The sequence below is a fragment of the Lissotriton helveticus genome, chromosome 2_1 (genome assembly GCF_964261635.1).
Source record: "Lissotriton helveticus chromosome 2_1, aLisHel1.1, whole genome shotgun sequence".
NCBI lineage: Eukaryota > Metazoa > Chordata > Amphibia > Caudata > Salamandridae > Lissotriton > Lissotriton helveticus.
This window is the reverse complement of record NC_136059.1, coordinates 1849429818-1849443767: the sequence shown is the minus strand read 5'-3', so window position 1 is coordinate 1849443767 and position 13950 is coordinate 1849429818. Positions and strand designations below refer to the sequence as shown.

At 42.8% G+C, this 13950-nt stretch overlaps 1 protein-coding gene across 2 annotated transcripts in view; it reads right to left on the bottom strand.

Moving 5' to 3' along the window:
- SCLT1 (sodium channel and clathrin linker 1) overlaps positions 1–13950 on the bottom strand; it is a 558774-nt gene that overhangs the window by 333781 nt on the left and 211043 nt on the right. For both annotated transcript variants that reach the window (XM_078677643.1, XM_078677642.1), the window contains exon 8: positions 6889–6959. In XM_078677643.1, coding sequence (XP_078533769.1) covers positions 6889–6959 — 71 coding nt within the window. The remainder of the gene's footprint in view (positions 1–6888; positions 6960–13950) is intronic.

The following is a 13950-nucleotide window of genomic DNA, read 5'->3' as shown; positions in this document are numbered from 1 at the left end:
CGTTCACACTAAGTGACCTCATCAGAGGGCATCAATGTACCCAATGTACAAAAATAACCAATCTATTGACCCTGGTCAGAATCCGAGCTACCATATGTATTGAACTCATCCACAGCTGACTCCAGGTCTCTTTTGGTTCTGGAGCTCTCTCATTAGTGTGAGAGATACATATATGGGGTTCTTCCATAGTCCCCCAATCCAGCACATCCTTGACCCAAAGATCTGTACTTGGCACCCAGGACTCCATCCAGCCTATAGTGACTCGGAGTTTAGCTAGGAGCAACATTAGGTGCAAAAATTTGTAGGGCATTTTACTTTTGCGGGGTAGCTTCACCATCCCCAGTAAGCACACCGCCGGCATGCAATGAATCTCAATGTTTGGGACATCCCCCAACCTAGGGATCACCTCCTTCCAATAGTTTACAACCTTGGTAAATTGCCAAGCCAAATACAAAAAGGTGGTGTTTTCCTCCCTGCTGGGAGCACATTATGCAGCCCCAGTAGGGTCTATTCTCTGAAGCCCCGCAGTTTTCATATATGTACAGTGTAAAAAATGGAAGTGCATCAGTTTAAATCCGTGTGGTGCCCAGGTCTACCTCCCAAGTTGTCCTCCCTCAGCAAGGGATTTTTATAGCATCCTCAATGAGAGCTTTATAAAAAAATGTAATAACGTGACTGCCCTTGCCCCATCTGATCAAACCTACCAGTTTACGTGAAGGCTGAGAATCCGCTGGGTGGGTGCGCAATAACTCCCTAGCCTTGTTCTCTAGTTTGGCGAAGTGGAGGAAGTGACCCCCGTTCCACGCCAAAGGTGTCTTGAGTATATTGAAATGTAATGAAAGTACCCGCTGGGTAGAGATCCCCTGCCAAAAGGCATCCCCCCTACCTCTATCGTTCCATGGACATATCCTGATCTATGGACCAAAAGGGTTCAAGTTCCAAATCTGTATCTCCCTGTCAAAGGGGATCCTACGTAATACCTTTTTCACCGCCAGATTCCACAACCGAGCTGTTTGCCACACCAAATAGGGGATCCGATCGCCGGTAAGGCCACCTCTCATTAATAAGAGCTAAAAGGTGTCCTCGCCAAGCATTCCCTGCAACAGACATTTCTCCCAATTATCTGAGTCTGTCAGCCACCAAGTCACATGCTGGAGGTGTGCTGCAAAGTAGTAGCGTTGCATATCCGGCAGTGCCAGTCCCCCGTCATCCATGTCCCTCCTGAGTATTGACAGGGCAACTCAACTGCCCACCCCGGCCCAAACCAACGAAATTAACAGGTTATCAAGATGACGAAAGACGTCTGTTCCAAGGGGGAACAACAAGTTCTGAATAAGGTATAAGCAACACGGAAGAAAGATCATCTTGGCAATGGCCACCCATCCAACCACCGATAGGGGTAGAGTCTTCCAAAAGGCAATCAACCTGGTCAGGTCCCCGACACCCTGTCCCCATTGAGGCACCTGTAGGTGTCCTCTGTATGTGCAACTATCAGCCCCAAGTAACAAAAACTCATCCCTTCGCCACATATACCGAGCTCGGGTAAGTGTTTGTGTGGTATGGTGGCCAACCTCTCCAGAGGGAAAAGTGAAGTCTTTCGGATATTAACTCGCAGGCCAGAGACACGCTCAAAAACCACCATGGATCATCAGGTGTGGGACCGACTCCTTGGGTGAGTGTAGGTAGATCAATGCATCTTCTGCATATAAGGAGACAATGTGATTCTGTTCATCCACACGCATGCCACAAGGCTCAACAATATCACCATCAGCTCGACAGCCAATGCGAGCAGGAGTGCTGAGAGGGGACAACCCGGTTGAGTGACCCTCTCAACTGCCCATGCCCCAGACACCTAGCCACCCAGCCTGATCCACAACGCGGGGTCCTTGTACAATAGCTGAATCCAACCCAGGAACTCCAGGCCAAAGCCCATCCCCCGAGCACAATCATGAGATAGATCCAGTTGACAGTGTTGAAAGCCTTCCCAAAGTCGATCAATACCAGTGCCATATCTTGGTCCCTTCAGTGGTTTTGTATAGTGCATGTGTTACCCGCCAGAGATTAAGCACCATGCTACAAGCTGGCATGAACCCACATTGGTCTCATGGAACAGCTGACCCACAACCCCCTGCAAGAATTTGGCCAACAATTTACAAAGAACCTTAATATTGAATCGATCATAGTCAGTGGGAAGGATGAGGAGGGATCCTCCACAGCTCCTCCCGGCTTCAGCATGAGGCAAATGATACCTTGGCACATAGTAAGAGTCAGGGTCCCAACCCTCTGAGCCTTATACCTCTAGTAGGTTCTCCATCAGGGAAGTGGAGCAAGCCTGTAGGAACTAGGCTGGGAAGACACTGCCCCCAGAGGCCTTTGTCGTATCCAACTCCCACAAGGCAAGTATGAGCTCCTCCAGGGTAATAGCATCCTATATGTCTTTCGCGTCATCTTGTGAGAGACGAGGGAGATCCAGTCCTGCAAGGAAGGCTTTCAAATTGATCCTCAACCCCGGCCTGATATACACCCTGGAATGGTCCACTAAGACCTCATGAGCATCACAACGCTTTGTCACGCATCGTCCATCTGGCACCTATAAGTACAATATATGAGCTCCTGCAGAGGCAGGCCTGGGATGCATTCAATGCTGTCGTGATTGCACTGTTTACGGTTTTCTGTACAGCTGATCAGAGGTATTAGTTTGTGTTCAAATGGGTTAGTGTAATGAAGTGTATGATCCTTCTCAATATACCTATGCATTGAGAGGATGTGTTACAAAAGCTAGCATTGTGTAGGGTGTACCATTCACTAGCTAATTTGAAGGGCGCAGACTTTGGGCTCTCTTCTTTAAACCAGTGCTCTGAAGATGTGGCCTAATACTGCACCTCAATGGGGCCCAACAAACACATCAGTTACAGAAGCCATTGCTGGTGGGACAACTTATAAAAAATAAAGTATTTCAAACTGCTTACAAAAAATAACAAATGAAACAACTAATTTACATGGACCTCACAGTGCCTTTGACAAGGTACAGCGTCCGAAACTTTGGGATATATTAGATGTCCTGGTTAAAGAAATAGCCTTAATTGACCTGCTTCGCCGATTAAATTGCCACACATCTGCAAAGGTCCAGTTTGGCAACAAGGGCAAACTTCCCCCGCAAATAAATTCAACTTTGGGGGTTCTTCAGGGTTATGAAGTTGCTCCTGTTTTTGCTGTATGTAACGGCTTAGAAAGCCTTTTGTGTACAGCCGGGAAGGATTTGCCCTAATCGAGTTCCCACGTGGTCCCTGTCCTGCTTTATGCAGATGACACAGTGCTATGAGCAAGAACCAAGAATGGGCTACAAATCATCCTCAATGCTTTTTGTACCTTTATGGATAATTTAGGACTGAAAACGAATTTGACAAAATCCTTTGTCATTAAATGAGGCCCAAAGAAAGAAAGCCAAATCCAAGAAATTCAGCCTGACAGGAGAGGAAGTGGCCAAAGTCCAACATTTTACTTATTTGAACAAACAAATGGAAGCTCCTAATAAACGTTAGGGCCCTTCAATTTTCAATTCCTAGCGAGATTTGGCCATAAGCCAGTGAAGGAGATTTTGCATATTTACAGGAGAAAATGTGTTGCAATCGGAACATTTGGTGTCAGAGTTTGGGGAAATGGCAATGTAGAACAGACGCAATGACATGCTAAAATTGGCTTAGGATTTGTGGAAGATGTCATCAAGCTTCTATGGCTGCGGATATGGAGTATCTCCAAAGCCAAACTCACCAGACTAATATTCTCCAATTGCCTAGCCTTGGATCATGTCTTAAATATTGCAAGGCTGCATACATTAAGGGAACCTATTTAGTGAATAGGGATTTCAAGACTTGTATACACAGCCAGATAGTATTCTTGCACAATCAATTGCCATGGTGAAAGGACACTTTTATAATGCATGTCAGAAGGCCAGTGGTGGCTGCTGGACATTAAAGTGGTGCGGTAGATCAGGGAAAAGAATTTAAACAATGTTTATCTGCCATCTGCAGCGTCGGTGCTCTTCTAGCCCGTGAACGTCCTAGTTAGGGGGTCACTAAGGGACTAGGACCTTGTGCTTGCTCTCCACCCAGCTGTACAGCACAGCTCTGGTGGAGAGGCTGGCCAAACTGTCATGCACACTTAAATAGTGCCACAACTCTTCCTTCCTGCAGCTGTGTCGTGTCAGAAGGAACAGCCCTGCCCCGCCCCCCTCAGCTGTAGGAAGTGAGCGAGAAAAAATTAAATTATAATAACCTTTGTAAAAAAAAAATCCATTTTTCACTGCTGAAAAGCAGTAGGCCGACGCTACTCCGCCTTAGCGGAGGAGCCGTAGCTGCAGAAGACATGATTTGAAGTGAGAAAAGCCTCACAACTTAGTGTGTGTCCCCTGCCATTAAATGTCAGACCTGTACCAGTGGTTTTATTGACCCTTACAGCTGTTGCCTTTCCCGGTTCAGGGCCTGTGGTTTTCAAATCTTGCACCGAGCCCTCGCGATGATTCTTTCATGCAAAGTCGTACCCACTATATGCTATTCTGTACACTTTACCTTTCCCATCTGAAGCGTTTTTTATCCCCGCTGCTACGTGGTACCAATATTAGGCATTATAATCATGTGCTTTTATTTTCCAACAATTGGGCAGCCACAAGTTTAAAACACAGTAATCAATTATATAAAATGTTTGCTGCCCACGAAGACAGATACTGAGGTGGATTCATAGTATGTTCCTTGCAACTGTTTGTATGAAGACTTTCGTTTTTTTTTTAAACGAGATTGCTTCAGTGATGAAATACTGTATATATCAGTTTTCAGTATAATATGATATTAATTGTATTTTCTCTTTTTTTAACAGTTTTGTAACTGAGTGCTTTTATGGTTATTCCAAGCCGAATAAAGTTGAATTGACTAACTACTTTACCACATCACTTCTTAAGCTACAACTCCCCAAAAAATGTATACATCCAATAAAAGGCTGAAATTATTCTAAAACTGATGAACAACCTTGTCAGCCAATACCAGAGCAGCTAAAGGAAACAGGCCAACTGCTGAAAAAGCGGAACTAAAGCCCTTTCTTTAAAAAATTGTACATGTATATTGGATATTGTGTGCTGTAAGATGTATGTTGAGTGGGGTATGTAGTGGCGATATGAGTTTTTCCATGGCACAAGCTGTCTAGAAGAGGTCATACATTGTTATTGGTCTTGGACAACTACACCATCATTTTTGAAAATGCAGCGAGCTAAAGTGGTTGGTCCAGTACGTGCATAGCTTGGATAATGGAAATGGCCAAAGCTGTTGCCCGGTACTACAGTGATTAGCAATACAGTCACTAGATCTGTAATTATATATGAGCGAAAGGATAAAGAATAAAGGCCGCTCCCTCTAGTCAATGCGGACCCAACTCCAACTGCATACGTGGGGGCAATCAATTCCTTTTTCTTATTTTCCACAGGTTTTTTAGTAATAGGTCGCCACTCGTTTTTAGACGCCACAGATCGATCATGGCGGTGGACTAAATACGATGTCGAACAAGCACTAGGACGAACGAGTGTTATAGGGAGCGGCCTTTATAACATCGATAGAGGAGAATTGGATAGGACATACTGTTTGGAAAATAGAAGCCCCCTACCTCCCGTTTTTCTCGACGGATCATTATTAGCCCTTGTCCTGATGAGGCCCGTAGTGAATGGGCTGAAACGCGTCGACACCCATGAAAAGACACCAGCGCTAAAAATAGTTTACGTTGTGAAAATACATATTTAAAAGAGTATAATAAGAAGTTAGGTCGAAAGAATATAGACCCGGTTTGCTCTTTTGTTGATTTCTGATTAGATCTTATTGCTTAGGAATGCTTAGTTGTACATGTTTATAGCATCCTTTATTTTCAAAAAAATTTGTTGGGCTAACATGTTTTGAAAGAGATAAAAATATGTGTGTATATATATATATTTGTATAGAAGTAATGTGTGTATATAGATGTTTATTTTGTGATTGTACCTAAATATTGTTTGGTAAATCAATAAGTCGTTGTGGTACAGAATTTTTCTAATCAAACGCAAAAATAAAGCATAAGTTAGAAATTGGTGTTTTGAGTTGGAATTGGGTATGGGGGTACATAAATGAGGCAAAATGTATTTTCTTGGAAATGATTAATTGCATTTAGAAGGAGATAATTTATATTGCTCTTTCAGAAAAAGATTATTTGAATCAGACCTAAGGCATCGTTCTACTTTAGCTTGTATGTTACTTACCCAGATGCCTTTGGCTTACCGGGTTTCCCCTGTTTTGTGGTAGTTTGGATTTAGAGAAGAGACAATAAATGTAGATCAAATCTGTACATAAACCCCACAATACTAGAATACACATATATTTTTTAACCTGAACAGGCATCTCAGAATTGTTTTTGGTTTAATGAAGTAGCAATGGTTGTAAAAGTAGTGTTGAATCACTACTAGATGTTTGACAAAACATGAACATGTAATGGTCTTTTAGAGTAAGGTCAACTACACGTCAATGGACTATTTGGAGTATGTCAAAGCCTAGTGGCATGTAGTGGTCACCAGCAAAAGTGAGACTGCCTTATTGGCAATGGACAAATGTCTTATTTTTCTACATTATGTGAAGAAATTGGAGCAGTTGAGAAAATACGAATATGGCATTGAAATACTGTGTAAAGCATTAAAAGTCTACGGCTAATAACTATTTATAATCATTTAGTCTCTTTAGTTCCGATTATCTAAGACACTGAAAACGTCATTACTTAATAGAGGTCACAGTCATCAGAATACAATAAAAAATATTTTTAATAAATTCTAAAATGCAAACATTTGGCAAGCATTTGGATGTATGAAAGAATATTCAATCGTACCTTAGTTGTTTGCGAAGTTGCTCCATTTCCGTATTTTGGTTTGTTACTGTTTGCAGAAATTGTTGGTTTGTCTGAGAAAACGTATTTGAATAAGTTGTTATCAAACTGAGTAGATTAGGAGCATATAAATTTGCTACATTTTAGTCTGCATCTTTTATACTCCCAGAATCAGCCTTCCTTTTTTTAAAGAATGAGAATAATCATCAATGAGGTATAATTCTAAGAAAAGAAGTCTGATGCTTGGCAGAAAATAAAACCTAAAAAGAAAAGGTTAGGAATTTGAAGAGAACAGTCAAAGATTATGGTGAACAATTTAAGCAGAGAGTTTGAGTCACCACTAAATCATAAATCAACTTATTTTAGAATTAAAGATTAATGAGCTGTTTAGACAGCACCGAGGAAGTTTTAAAAAAGAGAGCTTAGCCTTGTTACTCTACTGAATAAAATATGAAACTGTGTCATAACTTTTCCCAAACATACTTACGTATGTGTGTATTTACCATGTAGTTGATCACTAGTGACAACAAACCAAAAACAGTTTTTGGAATTTGTTATTGACCAACAAGAAAAACAATTCGACAAAAGTATGAACTATTTCCATGGATCAAAACTATGTCCACGTTAGCTCCAAAAGAACAGCTGTGTCCTCCTGTTTCTCAATTAACGTTGCACCAATGCTTACAATATAATAGAGGCTATCAGGAAGCATTTTTAAAGAAGATTTGGAAAATGTCTGTCACTCCTTAAAGAAATGTGGCAAAATTGAGTAGTTCAAAAGAGAACTTGCATGCTTTGGGAAGTGAGAGATCCTGATGCAACAAATGGTAAAGTGTCCTTGTTATTTTCTGTTTGCATAGCAAACAAGCATTGGAAATGCAATAGGTCTCGCATTAGGAAAGTTTGAGCGATTGGTATTGTAAATGACACTTTTTTTATTTATGTGTGGGTTTTGAAAATAGCAAAATTAATAGCTTTGTCAGTTACAATGTCAATAGTTTTAACTTTCGCAAATGTGACACCTATAGCATTTGTAATGCAATGTGTGTTGTATTTACGTGACTTAGATGTATTGATATTACAAATAACAATGGCTTTTAATTTTGTAAATAATTAATACTTAAATAAAAGTTATTGTAATTTATAATGGCAATAGCTTAAACGTTTGTAAATAACTTTTGTGAAGATTATGTTCAGTGTATTTTATTGTGACGAAAATCCAAGAACATTGCATTTGCACCTACACACACACAGAGGCACACACATATATAGATGTGGTGGTGGTGGATCTGGGGGATATGGTGGTGGATGTGGTGGTGGATGTGGTGTGGTGGTGATGGTGGATGTGGTGGTGATGGTGGTGGATGTGGGGGTGGATGTGGTGGTGGTGGTGGATGTGGTGGCGGATGTGGTGGTGGAGGTGGTGGATGTGGTGGTGGTGGATGTGGTGAAAGTGGTGGTGGATGTGGTGGTGGATGTGGTGGTGGAAGTGATGGTGGTGGGTGTGGTGGATGTGGTGGTGGTGGATGAGGTGGTGGATGTGGTGGTGGTGGATGCGGTGGTGGATGTGGTGGTGGTGGATGCGGTGGTGGATGAGGTGGTGGATGTGGTGGTGGATGCGGTGGTGGTGGTGGATGTGGTGATGGTGGTGGATGCGGTGATGGTGGTGGATGTGGTGGTGGTGGATGCGGTGGTGGTGGATGCGGTGGTGGTGGAAGTGGTGGTGGATGTGTTGGATGTGGTGGTGGATGTGGTGGTGGATGTGGTGGATGTGGTGGTGGATGTGGTGGTGGATGTATGGTGGTGGATGTAGTGGTGGTGGATGCGGTGGATGTGGTGGTGGTGGATGTGGTGGTGGATGTGGCGGTGGATGTCATGGTGGATGTGGAGGTGATGGTGGATGTGGTGGTGGATGTGGTGGTGATGGTGGATGTGGTGGTGATGGTGGATGTGGTGGTGGATGCGGTGGATGTGGTGGTGCATGCGGTGGATGTGGTGATGGTGGATGCGGTGGTGGTGGTGGATGGGGTGGTGGTGGTGGATGGGGTGGTGGATGTAGTGGTGGTGGGTGTGGTGGATGTGGTGGTGGTGGATGTGGTGGTGGATGTGGCAGTGGATGTGGCGGTGGATGTGGCGGTGGATGTGGCGGTGGATGTGGTGGTGGATGTGGTGGTGGATGTGGTGGTGGATGTGGAGGTGATGGTGGATGCAGTGGTGGTGGATGTGGTGGTGTTGGTGGTGGTGGATGCGGTGGATGTGGTGGTGGTGGATGTGGTGGTGGAAGTGGTGGTGGAAGTGGTGGTAGATGTGGATGTGGTGGTGGATGTGGATGTGGATATAGCGCATACTTATGGCACGACTAAAAAAAACAAGGAACTAGAAAATAATATTAATATTTTAAACACTTATACGTACAGCATTACTGTTAGTACTACTAATACCAATTTTTAGTGGGCAGCACTACTGAAAAGAATCGTATTTATAGCCTCGTCAGGAGTTGTAAGCGCTACATTAAATACAATTGAATCGTGCACAAAATAAATCGTATTAGTGAGAAGCATGCTTTTTTGTGAACCAGGACAGGGTGCGGCGCTAAGGCCAGAGCTGCCCACATTGGAACTGGGGCACCAGGTTCGAGTCTTGGCGTCAATGGGCAAATAACTTAATTTCCTAGGGCCAAAAAAAAAATAAAAACAAAACTATTTCGTCCTAAAATGATAGACAAAACAATGTCCATCATTGTCTCTATGTAATGTAACTAGTCCTTGAGTAAAGAGCGAGTTCACATTATAAAAAAAGCAAAAAAATGTACTTTAGCCTCGGCATGTTGGACGGGTTACATTGTATGCTTCAGTCATTTCCCCTGATGCACAGCTTTTCTGTACAACAGATAAAAGCCTTAGACGATGGGTACATCTGCTGAGATACTCTTCATTTGTAAAAGAATCTGCCGGGGGACAAAAGTTTTTTGATCAGCAGCCCGCGGTTGGCGCTATTGAATGTTGGAGTACCGAGTGTCAATGCAGGTTCTTTTTCATCGGTACTTTCTCCCTTTTTCTTTTTTTCCTGTCTTTCTCTTCCTTCCTTCACCCTCCATTTGTTTGTTTCGCACTCTTTTGCTCTGGACAAAGTCTGATGAGAGAAATGAGTGTCAGTCCCCAAAACGTAATCCCGGTGGGCCCCACCTGCAACAACTGATTGGAGGAACTTATTTTATAATATATACGTTATTCTTTTGTAATAACTTATTTTATAATAATAATAATAATAATGAATGAGAAAAGGGAAAAGGGAAGAAACAGAAACAATAAATATGAAAACAATAAACATTATTAGTAGTAGCTACAAACAACTATAGTACTGCTAATAATCGTATGTGTGATTTGTTTACGGGGTGCTTTGTAGTGCTTCAAGTATAAGGATCGGAGGAGGCTCGGCCATCATGACTTGGGAGGAGCAGGGTGATCGGAGGCGCGGATGCCATAAGAGATGAACCAACCCTCTGTTCCTCATAGGACACACCACACCACTGGTGTTTACATAACACGTTCTCATTCCTAACGCAGCTCGTGAGTTTTCACGTGACACTAGAATATTGTTCTGGCCCTGAGTGTTGTTCTTCGGGTCTAGTTTGCGCTACATAATACCGAACACAACTGATACTAAATAGGACCTTTAACAAAATTGTATCTACTCATCTGTAACATCGCCTTTCTGTCTTTTGATTTCTTTAATTATCATCAATGGATCATTAAAACAGCTTTAGAATACATTTAAAAGTGCTTTCTAGTTACATTTGCTGTTTGAAGTATGCACAGATAAGAGCTAGAAATATGGCCTTTTAGCGATCTTGCTCATTTCTGTACTGGCCGGGACAAAGCCAAGTGGTAACCTTAGTTTTGATCATCCATGTACTCTGCACTTACTTAAATACGTATAAAAAGTCCTTGAAGTCGAGGGTCTGAGGGTCTCAGTAAAGGTAATGAATAAGCAGAACTCTGTAGTCCACGCACCCTTCACATTGCTGGCCAGCTCTGCAGATAACACTTCTGCAAAACGGACAAAAAAGCCCCCCCCTTCCCCCCCAACACAAAAAAATTTGGAAACATGCATGTAAGATTTGCTTCATTATATGCGTGCATTTTACCAAAGTGTCGGACTTCACAAAGCTTTCCCACAGAAAACTTAAAAACCTTTGACAGGAGGAGGCGAGTTCTTGTGAACTATCGACACACAACTATTTGGACACATATGGGGTCGATTTAAGTGTTATGCAGCTCCCCACAGAAACATCTCTATTATCCTCCCAAACCCTCAGCAGAGTCAGTGGGCAAAACAATAAGCTGAAGAAGCAGTGTCGCCGGCGGGGCGAAAACAGGAAGTCCGGCATCCTTGCCAGTGACATGGGCGGGCCTGTGACGCGGCCGGAAGAGGCCGGTGTTGCTCGTTGATGCGGGGCTCCCATCATGGAGGGAGAGCCCCGCGGTAGCGTGAAAATACAGAGAAGTGCCCCGCGTGTGGAGATGAGCCGGAGAAAAGGAGCGCAGCGAGGCGAGGCGACAAACGAGCACGGTGAGTGGAGGGGGGGATATGTGTGTTTGTGTGTGCGCGTGAGCCCGTGAGTGGTGGTGGTGGTGGTGGTGGTGGTGGGGGAGGGGGGTACGTGTGTGTGTGTGTGTGCGCGTGCCTGCCTGTGTGTGTGTGTGTGTATGTCTGTGGGCGTGCCTGCGTGTTTGCGGGGATTCGGAGCCAGGGGACGGGCAGCCAGATAGAAAAGCGCGAGGCGCGCTCACGCGGACAAATCTGAGACAGCAGAGGTGCGTGGCCGAATGCTGTCTCAGATTCCCCCGAAACTCACAACAATAGGTCCTGAGCTAGACAGCGCATGCTACGCATGCGCAGCTCTACGCTCGACCTAAAAATATTAATTACAAACTGAACCTTCACATTTGAAATGGTGAATGCTAGATATGGATGATTTGTTTTCTACTTCGTAAGGCACGAAGTACAGTCAGAAAGAATATATATTAATTGTGATCTAAGTTCTTCATTATGTTACTCCTCATTGATGTCATAAACACTAAATATTTCAGTCCAAGTGGGATCCATGAACTTTTTCACAAGATATACCAATAAGGTAATTACAATTTATAAATGATAATTGTGAGAATAAGTGCTAAAAAATGAGTCTAGACTGCAGTATACAGTAAATAAGCAAAAAGATCGCTATTTTGCTGATTTCGGATAGACCTATTTATCAATAAAGCTGGATCAGCAACTTCTCACCTTATAAGGGCCTTAGGTTCCCCAGCAACATTCAAGTTAGCCTTATGGCAACTGGAAACTAGACATCAACCTATGGACTGTTTGCAAGTGAATATCCAACAACAAGTTGACCTGCAACTGTGGACCCATAATTCAAAATAGATATTCAGATTTCTTGTTAACTTCAGTTACAAAAAAAAGCAAAACACAAAGCCCATTTATTGTCTAAGATGTGCTCGTACATGTCTCATAACTGTGGAAAAAGGCAGGTAGTGAAGTTTTCTGTTGAAAACAGAAATCAAACACTACCTAAGGCAAGAAGGAAAGAAATATACTTGAATCCACTCTGTTCGTGGGAAGGCTGTATATGCTTAATTGAAACATAAGGCATGGAAGTCACAAGTCCTACATTCTGAAGTAATAATTACAAGAAAGGCTCTTTTCACGGAGGACTATATTTAACTCCCAGTGTATTCTAACTGAACATGAAGAGGTATCTTGAGTCAGGAAAAGGTGAAAAGGGAATCCAGACTATTTCCTTTTCTAAAAGCAGCAATCACTTTTCAGTAACTTGCTTTTGAGGAACAGCACACCAAACAAATGAAGAAGATATGGAAGAATTGCTTCTTGCTGGCCCGTGGAAGGGTTGATATACTTCAACAATGCCTTTTCCACTGGAATGAGTATGATATTCATGTTGAAGGCTGTTGAGTTTGATTCAGGATGTCCAAATAATAGTGTGATACATTAAAGTTGTCATGCTGGATAAATTCAGCAGTAAAACTCAAAGATGGTAGGCTTGGGTGGAGAATCTTGACACTGTAGTCTGGTTAGGAGCTAAAGACTGCAAGGAAGCTTTTTAAAAGACCTCTCTGGCATGTGAATGAGATCTGGGTACCACAGCCGGAGGGTTAATTCACTGAGTTGAACATTTAACTGGAACAAAGCAGGGCGTAAGTTAACATCTCAGTAAGCCTGACTAAACTGCCAATCTTCCCTCAGGGTATCGAGGGTGATCAGTCCAAGACTTAATCAATGAGGCAGGGTGGGCTTAGCGACTCGGAATTCACACAAACAACTAATGCAAGTCAGTAGCAGAAATTCCAGCCTACGCTTAATCTTTCAAAAGAAAAAGCACTTTACTCAAATCACACACATCACAAAAGAATAGTGTACTTAAAAGGTTCAGAAGCAATAAATCAAAAGATGAGCCGTAATACAACTGTTCAAAACTAGACCAGTCGGCCAGGAATGCGAAGGGAAACAAAAGGGGGGGAGGGAGTGTTAATGTCTCCTATCTTTAACCCTGCTCAGTTTGTGCTCCTATAAAGGATCATTGGAATTTTGTGAGGAATCTATGCAATTCACTGTCAGATCTCACGATCCCTTCAAATATCCATCTAGGTGTCACTTGCATGTAGCAAATATAAAATGAAACCTATTGTGGTGTTTTATTGCATGCATGCTGGGGCAGCATTTATGCAGTACCATTTTTTTAAAACTTTGTGGCATATGCTTGTAATAAAAAGTAAAAATGTAAATTAAAAAATAGCAATGGTACTGATGAAGAATGGGAAATACAAGCTGGAGCTCTAATCTAGCTCAGAGAAGATCAACAATGACTTAGATTGTTGTCGACCTTGCAATGCCGTCTTCTAAAGTAGGAGCTGCAAACTTTCAATTTCTTCAAGGCTAAGGATAAACATCATGCCCTTCAGAAGCACTATTGACCTGCCTGCTACTGCAGACCTGAACTGTGTGGAAGCATCCAGCCAACCAAATGAGCCTAAAGCGATATAG